The 14,870-nt window shown below is 50.2% G+C and overlaps 1 protein-coding gene across 4 annotated transcripts in view; it reads right to left on the reverse strand.

Moving 5' to 3' along the window:
* Positions 1–464: 464 nt before the first annotated feature.
* The window catches only part of LOC122686638 (guanylate cyclase soluble subunit beta-2-like), a 35,651-nt gene continuing 21,245 nt past the window's right edge, over positions 465–14,870 (reverse strand). For all 4 annotated transcript variants that reach the window (XM_043891822.1, XM_043891820.1, XM_043891821.1 and 1 more), the window contains 3 exons: positions 13,263–13,414; positions 10,817–10,909; positions 465–1,714 (listed from right to left, as the gene is read on the reverse strand). In XM_043891822.1, the coding sequence (XP_043747757.1) occupies positions 1,569–1,714; positions 10,817–10,909; positions 13,263–13,414 (391 nt within the window). In that variant the 3' untranslated portion in view covers positions 465–1,568. The remainder of the gene's footprint in view (positions 1,715–10,816; positions 10,910–13,262; positions 13,415–14,870) is intronic.

Genomic DNA, 14,870 nt, shown 5'->3' on the forward strand with positions numbered 1-14,870 from the left:
GCAGGTCCTCTGATTCCTCCCATTTTACAGATGGAAACTTCAGGCACAGAGATGTTAAGCAACTTTCCCCCAACACACGCAGCTGCCAAATGGTAGAGCAAGGATTCAAACTGGGCTCTGCCTGGCTCCAGGGTCCACATCCCGGCTGTTCTGGCTTGTTGACCTTTATAATAACACTGGAATGTGTTCCACTTAATCTATCAGCCAGTGCCAGCACTGTGGGCTACTGAGTCTCCCGGAGATTCAGGAACTGGAAACCCTGGCTTATTATGGGATTGTTGCCAAGAGCAGAAGTAACGAGTCACGTATGTGCAAGGCCAGTGCCTAGCATTTGGTGGAAGATCTATACATGTTAATGGTTACTAATGTTGTAAATATCAAGGGCAGCTTTGTGCTCTTGCATTTCAATGTGAGCTTGGTGGAGCAGCTGTCCCTAACCCCATTTTACAGATGGTGAAATTGAGGTATCAAGACATCCAGCAACAGAGTCTGAACAAGAATCCACATCTCTCAAGGCTGCACTCAGCATAATCTGACTCGCTGTGAACTACGGGCCGCACCCCCTATTTCTAGAAACAAGACACTGCTGTCATCTAGAAGGACAGCAGAGCAAGGAATTCAGCTCTTGTTGCCTTCTCTTCCCCTCCTGCTCCTGGGATTGGCAGCCACAGAAATCAAGTCTGCCCTCCCAGAAGACAGTTAATGCCTCTGGGGACAAGTAAGGTTCTTGCAAGAATGAATCGCAAAATTCTGGGTGCTCGTCATGTGGGTTAAAAAAATACTTGTCTTTTCACCAGAACCACGTGCAAATGCAGAGACCCCTGGACCACTTCTCAGCCTCCCGTACCCCAGGCCTCCGAGAGTGTGTCCAGCACTCACCACCACCCAGGTGTCCCCACGCCCGCAGCTAGAAGCAGTAGAGGAAGCTGAGTCTGAAGAGGGATAAAGGACCTGGTGGGCCGGCCGCCCTCTGTCTTATTTCCCCATCTCTCCTGATTCTGCCCTTCCGGTGATTTTCACATTTTCTCCTCCCTTTTACTTTCAGAAAAACCTCTGGGGAAGGCAGCTTTTATTCTGTGGCTTCATGTTATTCCCAGGGCTGGGAATGAAAGTGATTTCCTTTCACAGCCCCTGGCTTGAGTGCCTTTCACATCCTGGCTGTGTTGCAGGGTGATTTATCAACAGCAGGGTCCAGGGCTCCTTCCTCATCCTCCCCGCTCCCGCCATCACTTAGAACAAGACCGTGCCCATGACCACCTCCGAGGCCAGGGCGTCCTCTCAAGTCGGCTCCGAGGCCAGGACTCGGTGGAACCACTGTGATGAGAGCCGGGAGAACAAACACAGCCTGAAGTCTCCAAGTGTCGGGGTTGGCTTTGAACCGAGACTGTGAAAGCACATTTTTCCAAACTTGTCGGGATCATGTTTCATTTCTAGACCTTTATTCTCTGAGGGACAATGAGAAAGAGACGCAGCTTAAGAAGTCTTGGGCTGAGAAATGAAGTTCCTTTTCTTTGTCGCTATTAAACCGAGCAGGGGAAAAATGAAGCCGAGGGCTTCGTGTTTTGCTGTCACAACAAAGCGCAGAGGCCAGACGGCAGCGGCTCATCGGGAAGGCTGCATGTCTCTGTCTGAGCTGAAGGCCGCGGTCTGTCTGCTGCCTCCCTGGGTTCCCGGCCCTCCGCTGGACTCCCTTTGGGTGTCGACCAGTCAGAAGCTGAAACACGAGGCAGAGCAGTGAGCTGAACAGTTGGCCCCGGACCAATCCCCGGTCAGGGGGGGTTCTGTCTGTGCCCGGCCCTGGGGTACAGTGTGGGCACCGTGGGGTTACCATACCACCTCCTGGGGCCGAGAATACCTTCCCAGTGAGGCCAGAAATGTCCATTCAGACCTCGGCCTTGTTGCTTCATTTTTCATCTAACACTGTATCACTTTGTTGGCCACTTATCAAATCCTGACTCCTGCATAGCTCTCAAAAGAGCCCCAAGCCTCCAGACCTGCTGCACCATGACTGTCTACCCGAGGCCTGAGCATCACCGTGCATGGGGTTCAGAGCCACGGCTGCCACTGCTCATCACTACCCTCTCCCGGCCTCATTCGTCCTCATCTGAAAAGTAGGGAAATGTTGGAGCTGAAGCCCCAATACTTTGGCCACCTGAGGCAAAGAGCTGACTCATTGGAAAAGACCCTGATTCTGGGAAAGATTGAGGGCAGGAAGAGAAGGGGACAGAGGATGAGATGGTTAGATGGCATCACCAACTCAATGGACATGAGTTTGAGCAAGCTCTGAGAGTTGGTGAAGGACAGGGAAGCCTGGGGTGCTGCAGTCCGTGGGGTCACAAAGAGTCAGCCACAACTGAGCAACTGAACAACAGCAATTAATACCCTCCTTCCAGAGTTGTCGTGTTAATTCAATCAGATGCCTTCTATAAAGTGAGTGCACCATGCCCCACACAGAGCACAAACTCAGGGATGCCAATTCTTACTTTGAAGTGTGGGAAGGAGCCCATGGAGGAGGTACTGGGAAAGAACCTGGGACTGTGAGCCTCAGAAAGGAGCGGGAGGGAGCGGGACTCGGAAGGAATGGAGGCCAGGAGGCTGGGTGGAGACACATCTCCTGTTCGCCCTGCAGTTTCATTTGGAAACGTCCGCATTGAAGATTTTAAAGTCATCCATCATTTCCGTTTCTCTCTCTCTCTCTCTCTCTTTTTACACTCATCATTGTTCCAGAAACATTCAAGTTCAGAGGGGCTCCTGTATTTGATTTGAGGCTATAATAGTCTAGAAATCAGGAAACGCAGGCGGGGCTTCTGTTTCCAGCCTTTTATCCTCAGATGAATGAATGACTTCCTTCACCACTGGGGCTGTCAGTGTCTCCCTTCCTCCCCAATCTGGATCGGTGATTACCTCTGATTTTAGATTCTAAAAGCCATGGGCAGTTTTCAGCACAAAGCAATCAGACGGCAAGTTCCATTTGCTAATAGACCGATCATTAATGAATATAAGTGATGACACACACGTGGAAAAATGTGGAACCTGTCCCCAGGCTCGCTCAGGATAAGATGAGAATTTGGCAGATCTAGAACCATGTCACTGGGGCAACTCTGAGTGATGATTCATATGGAGTATTTAACTCCTGCAGAAGCCGGGGCTAACCTGATAAGGTCCATAAACCCCTCAAACTCAGCATTTGTATAAGATGTGGCTTGAGACCAGAGCTGGCTAAGTGACAATGTCATAAACTACAGGTTCATTTGAGCATTGTGGTACAGCCCACTCCACACTCCCCTCCCCCCCGCAACACACACACATGCAAAAATACTGACTCCTGCTCAGCAGTATTTTATGGTCTTTGGAAATAAATTATTCCAATATGGGGTGGGATTTTTGCTTTGCTTTTGCTAATTCTCTGCTAGTTTTATTATTCCACATAGCCTTTATCCCTTTCACTTTGAATTACAGAGTTGATTGCTGTATTGTTTTTCTTTGACATGTAAGCCCAAGCATGATTTTAACAGAAATTGAATTTTTCAAAAAGGGAAACATTCAGGATAAATGTTAAGGACAGTGTGTTTGAAAAAGCTGAGTTCAGTTTTGTTTGGGCATCATTGCAAATAAAGGAAAAAAGGAACTGATTACAGACAGAAATTGTAGTGTCTTTTTTTTTTTTCCTACTAAGAAAGGGTAGCACGGCCTCCAGGTTGCCCATCAGCAACAGGAAAGGCTGAACCCTCCCCATCTAGCTTCTCCCTCTGCCTCAGCTTCTCCGGATGTAATGGGATCCTAGACCATACATTGTCTCCCACTCAACCCAGGGAAATGTTGTGAGAACCTGCGAGAGGAAATCTCCACGAAACAGTACTGTGATCACAGAAGGTATTTGTTCTGTGTCTTTGTAACTATACTCAAAGTAGGGGTTACCCTGATAAAAGCTGAACAAGAAGGAGTTGCAGTTGTTTGTGTGTTTTTAAAAAGTGGGGGGGGGGGGGGAGGATACTGCAAAGAAAACTTGTCTCTTGCCCTGTTAGCAGTCAGGCTCTGTTTCCCAGGTGCTCCAGCATCGAGATGGCACCAAGATTTCTTTTGTAACTTATGACTTAACCTCTCACAGAAAATCTTGGAAGTAAACTCAACACTAGGAAATAACATTTACAGACCTCTTAGTCTCCCCTTTATGCAACACCTTCCTTCTAATTTCTCTTGTCAAAAAAAAAAAAAAGTACCACTTAGCTTTTCACTTCTGATTTCCTTTTCTTGTATACATAGCACAGTTTTCTCTCATCATACTTGGACGTGTCTCATTTTCTCACTTGTGTCTTAACTGTGGTCCTCCTCCTCCTTTTCCATTTCTACTGCTATTTCCCGTGCCTATGAAACCTGTTTTCCCCTCTTCATTTCTCTCCTGGAGGAAAAGTTCCTTGATCATTAGAGAGATGTAAACAACAAACTAGGGCTGTGTTGGAGAAAGAGCTGAGACTACCTATTGAAAGCTAAACAGGCCCAATTCAAATGATGCTGCCTGACAATTTCAAATGAGAATTGGTCAGCACAGCATTGCAAGACTCTCCTGGAATCTCTACACATATGTATTTGACATTTTACCCCAATCCAATTCCACAGTCTGGATGGTGGAAGAATTTCCTTGTTTACTTGAGATAAATTCTCACCCATCATCCTTTGTTCCCACGACACCATTGCTCATAGCCCTCGAGGACTGCCTCTGTTGCCACAGCTGAATGCTCATTATTCTGCACAGCTAGGAAATGCAGCGTCCTGATTAATTTCGTGTTCTGACTATTTGAGATTACAGTGTACATCTTCTAATCTATATACCAAACCTAAATGAACTAGGTGAGTCCTTGTGTTAGGGAAGCACACTGACTGAAACCGCCCACCCTGGCCAGGCACCATAGTAACCATTTGCATGAGTTGTTTTACGACAGGAGGTCCTGATAAGGAATCAGTTCAGTCGCTCAGTCATGTCCGACTCTTTGGGACCCCATTAATTGCAGCACGCCAGGCCTCCCTGTCCATCACCAACTCCCGGAGTTGACTCAAACTCACGCCCATCGAGTCGGTCATGCCATCCAGCCATCTCATCCTCTGTCGTCCCCTCCTCCTCCTGCCCCCAATCCCTCCCAGCATCAGGGTCTTTTCCAATGAGTCAACTCTTCACATGAGGTGGCCAAAGTACTGATAAGGAATAGGGAACTAAATAAGCCTCCATCAACCAGAAGAGTTAGGGAAAGGTCAAAAGGAGACACCACCTGTCTGACCACCTCCCAGAATCCTTTTCTCTGGCATCCATCTTGGTTGAGCAAGGAAGGACTCTGAGTCAGAATGACTGGCTAAGGACAACCCGGAAACTAATTCCATCACCATAAAACTCGAGACTGCAAGCCATGTGACAGAGCTGTTCTCCTGGGTTCCCTTACCCTCCTGCTCTCCACCCGGGTGCCCTTTCCCAATAAAGTCTCTTGCTTTGTCAGCACATGTGTCTCCTCGGACAATTCATTTCTGAGTGTTAGACAAGCCCAGTTTGGGGCCCTGGAAGGGGGTCCCCCTTCCTGCAGCACTTGAGAAACTCAGAGGCAACTTCAGGACTCATGGAATATCAAGGTCACCACAGAAGTGCTGCAGATCGGCAGAAGAACAAGATAATTGGGGTTTCCATTGGATATAAAGTAAATGTAGCTTTTGGTGTGTAGCATCACGGAGCAAAAATAAGTGCACCATTTTGAGCACATTATTTATATATATATATACACATATAAAATTTGAAATATTTTGAAATGTTTAAGTGTTCAAGGGAAAGAAATTCATGACCTGCCAATTTACAAAACAATCTCTGTGTGATGATCCCAGGACTGTAAGAAAAAGTATATATGTACACACATATACACATACCCTCATGCACTCAAGTCTGGGAAAATAGCCACCAGAATTTTAACAATAGTCTCTCTGGGTGATGGAATTAGAGAGGCTTTTGTTTTCTTCTTTTGTTTTAGCTACACTTTCTAGTTATAAAAGATAATAGTTAAAATAGTCCTTCTATAATGTATATGAATAAACAAATAACCTTAGTTGACCAAACTAACATGGCCTGATAAAGGCAACACAGAAACCCATTTCAATGTAGATTAAGAATGGATTAAATGAAAAGAGTGGTAGCAGAAGAAACCTTCCTGTTCAGAAAACGACCATCACATGAGCCGTGTTGTTAAATGTGGACTTGGCTGGGGAGGGCGGTGCGGAAGTGATAGCGAGGTGGAGTTTGGGGGACTGCCGCTGTCTTGGGGAGTATACACGGGTCATCTCCTGGTTGTTACAGGCAGGGCTCTGCGAGTCATAAAGGTTATGATTATCTTGGGGTCACAAGAAGGGACTCTTACATTTGCAATGAAAACAATTCCTTGTCTGCATTTCTGCATCTGTTTCTAACTTCCTAGACAGAATCAGATATGGGAAACCACATCTTGGTTTCAATACTGATTCTCCCCCACTGAGGCGAGGGGGTTTGACTTGAGCCTGAAGTCAGACGCCAGCGGGTCTCCCCAAGACCCTGTCCTGGTCCTTCCCAGCACAGGGATGCTTGCTGGCCTTCCTGTCCCACCGGTTCCTCCTCACCCTGGCTTTTACTCTCTAGGGTCTCCACATGTGCGGGACATGTCATCTCCTCCCCCTTGGTTCCATCAGGGTTAATGTTCCAAGAGACTGACCTGCTCTGAGGAAAAAGGCAAGCTGACCACACCATAGTGTTTGTAGGTGTGAACAGAGAAAGGAGCCACAGGTTCTGGGAATATTTGTGGAGGGAGACACCATCGGTGAGGGAATTTTTTCCCGTTCATAAAAAGTGCTTGATGGAGCTTCCACGTTTAGAGTAGGCGTTGCCATTCTAGGATCGCCCACCCCATTGCTTCCTACGTCTGTCCATGAGCAAAAGAGAGCATGGCCTGGAGGGACGACGTCCCCAGCTTCCGGAAGCCCCTGCATTCTCCAGGGGTCAGAACAAAGGCCCCATCCTTGCTCTGCCCTTGCCTGCCGTCACCGCGCCTCCCCTCTGTTGTCATTGTTGTGACAGTCGCTCAGTCGTGTCCGACTCTTTGCAACCCCATGGGCTGTAGCCCGCCAGGCTCCTCAGTCCATGGAGTTCTCCAGGCAAGAATATTGGAGTGGCTCGCCATTCCCTTCTCCAGGGGATCTTTCTACCCCAGGGATCCAACCTGGGTCTCTTGCATTGCAGGCAGATTCTTTGCCATCTAAGCGACCAGGGAAGCCCACACCTCCCCAAGAGGCCCTCAGGTCCTCAGTGTGACTCAGCCCTCCTGTACTTGCTGTTGGCCCTGTAACACCTTGAGCTGGGCCGTGGTCCTGACTTCCATGGGGCTCTGCTACACCCTCTGATCTAAAGCTCCCTGTGTATGGCAGACCAGTCCTCTTTTTTTAACCCCTGTAGCACCTCTTACAGTTTTGTGCCAAGACTCACCTATTTGTTAAGTGAAAGGATTCTCAACAATAGAGTCCCTAAGTGATGAAGAATTGGCATCCTTGACCTTTTTATTTTTTAGCACTTTACAGCTTTCAGATGATACACAGTGTCTCACATGTTCCTCAAAGTGACCTCAACCTCTTAAAGCAGGCATTCTATCACATCTGCTCTCCAGATGAGAAAAATGAAGCAAAAAGGGTGGCCCAAAGCCACCCAGCTAGTTACTGGGAGCAGACCTGGGAATTCTGATTAGGGGCTAATGCTCTTGCCACTATGACAGTGGTTCTGGGGCCCGGCAGCTCATCCAACTGCCCTGGGGAGATGGTAGAGAAACCAGGGTGGGACACACCCCGCTCTGGACCTGCAGAGACACTCGGCGTGAGGCCCTGCCACCTACGTTGTCAACCACATGTGACTCTGATGCGCGCCCCCCCCAACAGCCTCCCCCCACCCCCAGCTCTGACACTGCACCTCATCTGTGACACCAAAGCTGACAAGCAGCAACTTTACAGGCTAGCCCCGACCTGGGAAGCCAGTTCATTTACACCTCCCAGGATTTTCCTTCTTTAGAACATTGCTGGGTTAACAGCTCAACTTCTAGAAAGCCTGAGGTTAAAAATTACCATGCCTGTTCATCAGTCCCCAGCAGAAGGGGTCAGAAGGTGACAGCCGTGCTTATGAAGGCCTCAGAAAAGCTGCTGAAAAGCTTTGGAGCCAAGAATAAGGGCCCAGGTTCGTCAGCCTGGCTACAAACCAGTTGGACCTCCCCTCGTGGAACAGGTCTAGGAAAGACCCTTGTGTTCTCAAGACTTTGTAAAGCTAGGGGCAAGGACCCTGGCAATTAAGTAGCCACAAACCCATCCAAGAACTTACCCATGGAGGGTGGGGGATTTGCGTATGGTAGAAAGTTCTTCCCTTTGGGAAGGAGTATGTTAAATGTGAGGGCAGACTCCCCAGAAGGCAGACTGCTAAGAGCTCAGTCAGGAGAGAGACCTTCAGCACTCAAGTCTCCAGGACAATTAGGAATTGGTGTAAGAAGTCCTCGGAGCTGACTTAACCTGCCCTGAACCCGGCGAGTGGACACCCTCAGCCCATGATTTATGGGGGAGCCTGGGCTCCCTGCCTGAGCGCCGTATGCAGGTCAGCCTGGAACCCATTATAATAATCGCCGGGAGAATCAGCTTGGAGACAAGTTGAAGCAAGCTGAAATTTGAAAAACACATTAACAGGGGTCTGAAGGGATGCCAGAAGAGCTTGCCAGCAGGGGCAGCTGGAAGGCCAATTTTTCAGTCAATACTGAAAGGTGGTTGCTTAAATCTCTGAGTCAAATACACAAGATTTTCTCTCCAGCTCAACACTCCCGTTTAATTGCTCTGGGGAGTCTCTCCACTGACGCATCTAACACCCAAATACTGAGCGGGAGGGAGAAAAAAAGCGTGTCATTGACGTGCAAATGAGGAAATGAGGTCCTGGGTGCAGCCTGGGTCCTGCTGAAGCGTCTCCTGCACTGACTGACCCGCACCCCCCAACCCCAGGGGGTCACCAAGGCCCCCATCCGTAGAGATGGCTGGGGGTGGGCGGGCGTCACCTCTCAGCTGCCCTCAGGACTCTGGGGGGGCAGCTCCTCACCCCTGCAGCTCCGGCGGGGCTGACCAGGCCCTGAGAGGGTCTTCAGGAGCCAGGGTTTTCACAGGGGAGAGAGGGGCAGGGGGCTCGGAGCCCAGAGGGAGGGAAATGTGAGCCCCCGGAGAGCGGTCCCACATTTGACAGCCAGGTGACAACCTGGTGAGGCTGACCACAGATGTGATCGGTGAGGAGAGCCTCGACTGTGGGGGGTCCTGAGTTTGGGGAGCAGAGGGGTCTCTGAGGAAGCGAGGCCCAACAGCCTGACCTTCAGAGGGAGTCCTGACAGATGGGTGGCTCCTGACAGGAGCCCTTCCCCGTGATGACGCTCACAGAGGAGACCGGGGCTGGAGCTGGGGGTGGGGGCAGCCCTCGCCCACCTCGGAGCTAAGCAGGATGTTATCAGGTATAGCGGGAACCCAGGAGAACTGCGACCTCCACCAGGATGAAAAGGCAGGCCCTGGGGGCAAGTGACACGAGACGCTCGAATTTTTTTTGTCTCCTGCCAACCCTCCGAGATGACTATGCTTTCGAACTGTGGTGCTAAAGAAGACTTTTGAGAATTCCTTGAACAGCAAAGAGATCAAACCAGTCCATCCTAAAGGAAATCAACCTGAATATTCATTGGAAGGACTGATACTGAAGCTCCAAAACTTTGGCCACCTGATGGGAAGAGCCGATTCGCTGGAAAAGACCCTGATGCTGGGAAAGATTGAAGGCAGGAGGAGAAGGGGATGACAGAGGATGAGACGGGTGGATGCCATCACCGACTCTGTGGACATGAATTTGAGCAAGCTCAAATGATGAAGGAGAGGGGAGCCTGGCATGCTGCAGGGGTTGCAAAAAATTGACTTAGCGACTGATCAACACCAACCACCATCAGAGACAAGGAAGAAGCCTGGTGAACTTGAACTCACAGTGCCTGCAGAAGCTGTTCAAAGTACTTTCCATGGAATTCAGTAGGTCTGGGTTTAGGTGGCTCGAGGGAGGCCCACAGCCCCGAAGGCTTGGTCTTCATTTCTCCGAGCCTCTGGCTCACATGGCACCGTTTCCCATTCACCCACAGCATGGGGGCCAGTCCTTGTCCACACCTCCGCTAGTCACACCCAACAATCAGAAATCCATTCACATGGGGCCCAGAGGATCTGACAGAAACATGCCTGTCCTGAAGCCAAGAAGTCCAAGTGTAGCTGCCTACAGTTGGGGGCCTTGACTGTGTCTGTTCCTCCAGGAGGGCACCCATGGTCTGCACCAGACAGACAACCTGAGGGGCAAGTCCAGCTTCACCCACTCACTGGTTGTGGAACCTTCGATAAATCGGATAACCATTCTGAAATTCAAGCTTCCCACCTCTTAGGGGATTAGCCATGTGACTGACATATCATGTGACTTGTGTGGAGGGCACCACGTCCAGAGAAACCTCATTTTGTGGGTTCATGGGGACTAATAAGTTTTTCTGAGTATTAGAGCTTCTTTTGAAGGAGGGCAGCGAGGGCCCTTTCAGAAGGAGGGGGCCCCTACTTGGGACACGGGATGGGGAGGTGGTTGAGGGTGGGGAGCATGGAGAAAACCTTACTCAAGACACGGAACACAACCGTCTGAAGCATCCCACCCAGAGGCCCCTCTCCGGCCCTTTCCCCTCCCCCGGGAGCCAGGCCTCTGGCCCAGCACAGTCTGGGGGTCTCTGCAGCCATCTGGGGTACTCACCATGGGCCGTGTCACCCTTGGGCAGGTGCCAGCTGTCCTCATACCTCATGAGAGCCAGAGTCTTGCCATCCCGACTTCCCTGATCACTTGCTTCTGCAAAAAGGCATGAGGGAAAAGGCTGTGAGTACAGGTCGAGGTGGGGCCTTTCTTTGAGCCTCTGGGGACCCCCTCCCATGCACACACAGGACACGGAAGGTGCCCAGACCCCTCCCCCACTGCACACTGGAGACGCCTCCAGTCCAACCCTATCTGGCCATGTGGGGGGAACTCCCTCAGCCCCTGGAGGTCCAGGGGTCACATTCTTGAGTGCCCCCCCCAGACACTGGGGAGCAGTGTTCCTGAGGGATCTCAGTCTTCCTGTTTCTGGTGGGGAAGGAGGGGCAGACACCTCAGAGCCTGACAACCAAGGCTCAGAGTCAGAAATCCTAGGCTGATGGGGGAAAGGTGAGGGAGATACAGAGAAGCATGAAAATCATAAGAGGTGGAGATCCCCCTGCTTCTGGGTTCCGCACACAGGGCTGTGTTTCTCTGCACAGAGATTCCTAACCAGGGGCTCGGCTGGGGGTTGGCATTCACCTAAAGTAAGGGATGACTTTCCTCTATTACAAGCCATGTCCTGCTAAGTCACTTCAGTCGTGTCCAACTCTGTGTGATCCCATAGACGGCAGCCCACCAGGCTCCCCCGTCCCTGGGATTCTCCAGGCAAGAACACTGGAGTGGGTTCCCATTTCCTTCTCCAATGTGTGAAAGTGAAAAGTGAAAGTGAAGTCGCTCAGTCGTGTCCAACTCTTAGCAACCCCATGGACTGCAGCCCACCAGGCTCCTCCATCCATGGGATTTTCCAGGCAAGAGTACTGGAGTGGGGAGCCATTGCCTTCTCCAACAAGCCACGTCCAGGGACAACCAAGCCATGTCCAGGGACCACCTAAGCCCAAAGAGTGCCTTTTCCTGTTTTACACCCACACACTGTTTGGGGTCTGAAAGGGGCTCTCCCCTCCCCTCTTTTCACAGCCTCTCTTCCTCCTCTTTCTTAGGGTCCATCATGAGATCTGCAACCAAGAGACCCTTACTCATTTCTGTTATGTTTCCAGCTCAGAACTGAAAGTGGGTTGGATTCTACTGGCCCAGGCCAGGTACTAGAATCCTGTTTCTCAGGTTTCCAGCTCAAGCACCCCCACAGGAAGAAAATGGGAAGAAGTGGTCCGGGGTTTGAGCCAGGTACACCTACTCTACTCATCCTGTACAGCCCCCCATCCTGCGGGGAGGACGTGCTGGTGAGAAGGACAGGTGATGTAGGTGGGTGAGGCACCCAGAGCCTAGAAATTCAGAAACTCTAATGAGGGTACCTCCTGGTCTTTATTAGCCAAAACTCTCTCTCCTTTTTCATTTAGCTCTCTCTCTCTCTCTCAAGTGTCTCCAGCAATAAAATTAGCCCAAATCAATCACATCTCCCAGGCTGAGCTGGTATTAGAATGATACTGCCACCAAAGCCATTGAAAAATTTATCAAATTCCCATCTCTCCATTGGTATAACCCTGCTTTTAAAAATAGGAACCGTAATTCATGCGTCCCCAAGTGACCTCCCGCATAAATGAGCTACATAAATGGGGAACCTGTGGATTTAGAGATTTTTCTCTGTAGGCCCCAGGAGCAACTAAAGATTAGTTCCAATCAGAATGAATGCATTCCCTTCACCAGTTTGCTTCAGAGGTTCAGGAAGCTTTGCCTAGTGGATTAGTTTTAACCTAAACTCACCCTCTTGCCATTCCTGGGACCAGGTGAGTCACAGATTTTATCTTTCTTCCCAGTTTTGGAAGCCAGCAGACAATGGGGAAGGTGGAACCTTCCAGTGTGTGAAGAGAAAGCCTGTCTGGAGCCTCCCTGGAGACTGAGGAGCAGAGGGAGGCTCTGAAATCCTCCCCCAGCTGCAGGAGAGGCTGAGGGGGAAAGCCCCTTTCTTAGACAGGGAAGAGCCTTGAAAGTGAATGCATGAGGGACCCTTTAGGCTGGGTGCGTCAGCCCAGCTTGAGAAACACCTTAACATCCAGGATGTAAGAGAGGATTCAGGCACACTGGTCACATGACTCGTCAGAGGCTGTGACTGAGTAAGAAGGTCATAGCCTGGGGGTGGGCAGGACGGTACCCAGGCTGGCCCTCAAATACGTTTGTTGCTGTTGTTCAGTTGCTAAGTCGTGTGACTCTTTGTGACCCCATAGACTGTAGCCCGCCAGGCTCCTCTGTCCATGGGATTCACCAGGCAAGAACACTGAAGTGGACTGCCATTTCCTTCTTCAGGGGATCCTTCTGACCCAGGGATCAAACCTGCATCTCCTGCAGGAGAGTTCTTTACCACTGAGCCACCAGGAAGCCCACTAAACAGAGCCGAAGTTGTTAGTGGAAAAAACATCCAGTAGGAGTATTGATGAGGCTTCTCTTTCTTGCTCACCCGCAGAATCAAGCCAAGCCTGAGGTTTCCCCATGATCTCATCCTCTGAGGCCTTCAGGTTTCGGATCAGAAAGTATGTGGTCATCTTCCCTTTCCCTTTCACTTCGATTTCACCCTGCTCGGTTATTTCAAACCCTTGATTCTTCAGGGCTCTGCACAGAGAAGAGAAAAAAATAAAAATGCCCCGGGTCACAGAGCTGTGACTCAAGATTGGGCTGCATTGGGCAGGGTGATGTGCAAGGAGAAGCCTGAGACCCAAGAAGAAGTGAACCGGGAGGGGCCCGTGCAAAGGGACAGGGCTGCAGGGTGACTAGGAAACTGCACGTGTTTATGCATTTACTGGCCGCAGAGAGATGCTGAGACACACCACAGACCAGTGTAGATTGACATCGCGTCCAACTCACGGTCAGCTGCCTCGGCCAGGGCTCATCACTCATCAGTCTTCCCGTGTCCTTGGATTTGGCTGGTTTCGTGGAGATTTCAGACCTTCACCAGGCTCCTCACATCCCCTCATTAGGCACCTGAGCTCCTCGCCCACATGCTGCTGAAGGTGCACCCTACTGAGTGACTTGTTGTTTAGTTGCTCAGTCAGGTCTGACTCTTTGTGACTCTATGGACTGTAGCCCACCAGGCTCCTCTGTCCATGGGGATTCTCCAGGCAAGAATATAGGAGTGGGTTGCCGCGCCCTCCTCCAGGGGATCTTCCCAACCCAGGGATCAAACCTGTGTCTCCTGCATTGCAGGCAGATTCTTTACTACTGAACCAACAGCGAAGCCCACTTTGTGACCTGATCCATCCACAAACTGGAACCTTTAGAGCTGAGACCCTGCACTTTCTCATCCCATTGACATTGACCTGCCCTTTCCCCCAACTTCAGAGGTTGAAGTATCTTGTTGAAGGGCACCCACCCAAGATTCATTCCCACCTGCTCAAGGCCCAGCCCCGGGACCACCTTTTCTTTGATCTTCAGCTTCCTCTCCATTTGCCTCCTCCCCTAAGCCTAACCAGCTTGCTAAGGTCTCTTCTACCCTAAATAGAAGTAAAAATCTTCTTACTTGTTCGTCTTATGCTTTAATGCCATACGAATGCTCGTTTCTTTTATCCTTCAACCCACAATCCAGTGTCTATTCATTCCCCTGCCCGCTATTGACCACAGTTACTTCTGACAATGTTCCCAAACCTCTGACTATTTTTTTCACTCCTTGCCATGGAATCCATCAGAGAGCTACCAGGGAAGCCCAATTATAGTTGATATTTTTGTTCCATTCTTCCTCCATAAGAAGAGCCAGAAGGGTGCTTCTCTTCCTGAATTCTCTGCTTCTCCTGCCTTTTCCATGACTGCTTCCTCCATCTGCCAGTGAAATGTTAGTTCTTCCCACTGTCCTTCCTCACATGGCATCCCTCTGCAGGTGATCTCACCAACTCTCATGGTTTAATTACCACCTCTGTGTTATTACTCCAAGTCGGGTTCCCCAACCAACAGCCCGATTCCAAATCTCACCCAGCGAGTTAATGCCACCTCTCTCTAGATGCTTCCTAGTTCCTTTTATTCAGTGCTTCCAAACCTGAGCTCATTGTCTGCCTCCTGGACTGGAATCCCTCTCCTT

This window comes from Cervus elaphus, chromosome 30, assembly GCF_910594005.1.
Source record: "Cervus elaphus chromosome 30, mCerEla1.1, whole genome shotgun sequence".
NCBI classification, from domain to species: domain Eukaryota; kingdom Metazoa; phylum Chordata; class Mammalia; order Artiodactyla; family Cervidae; genus Cervus; species Cervus elaphus.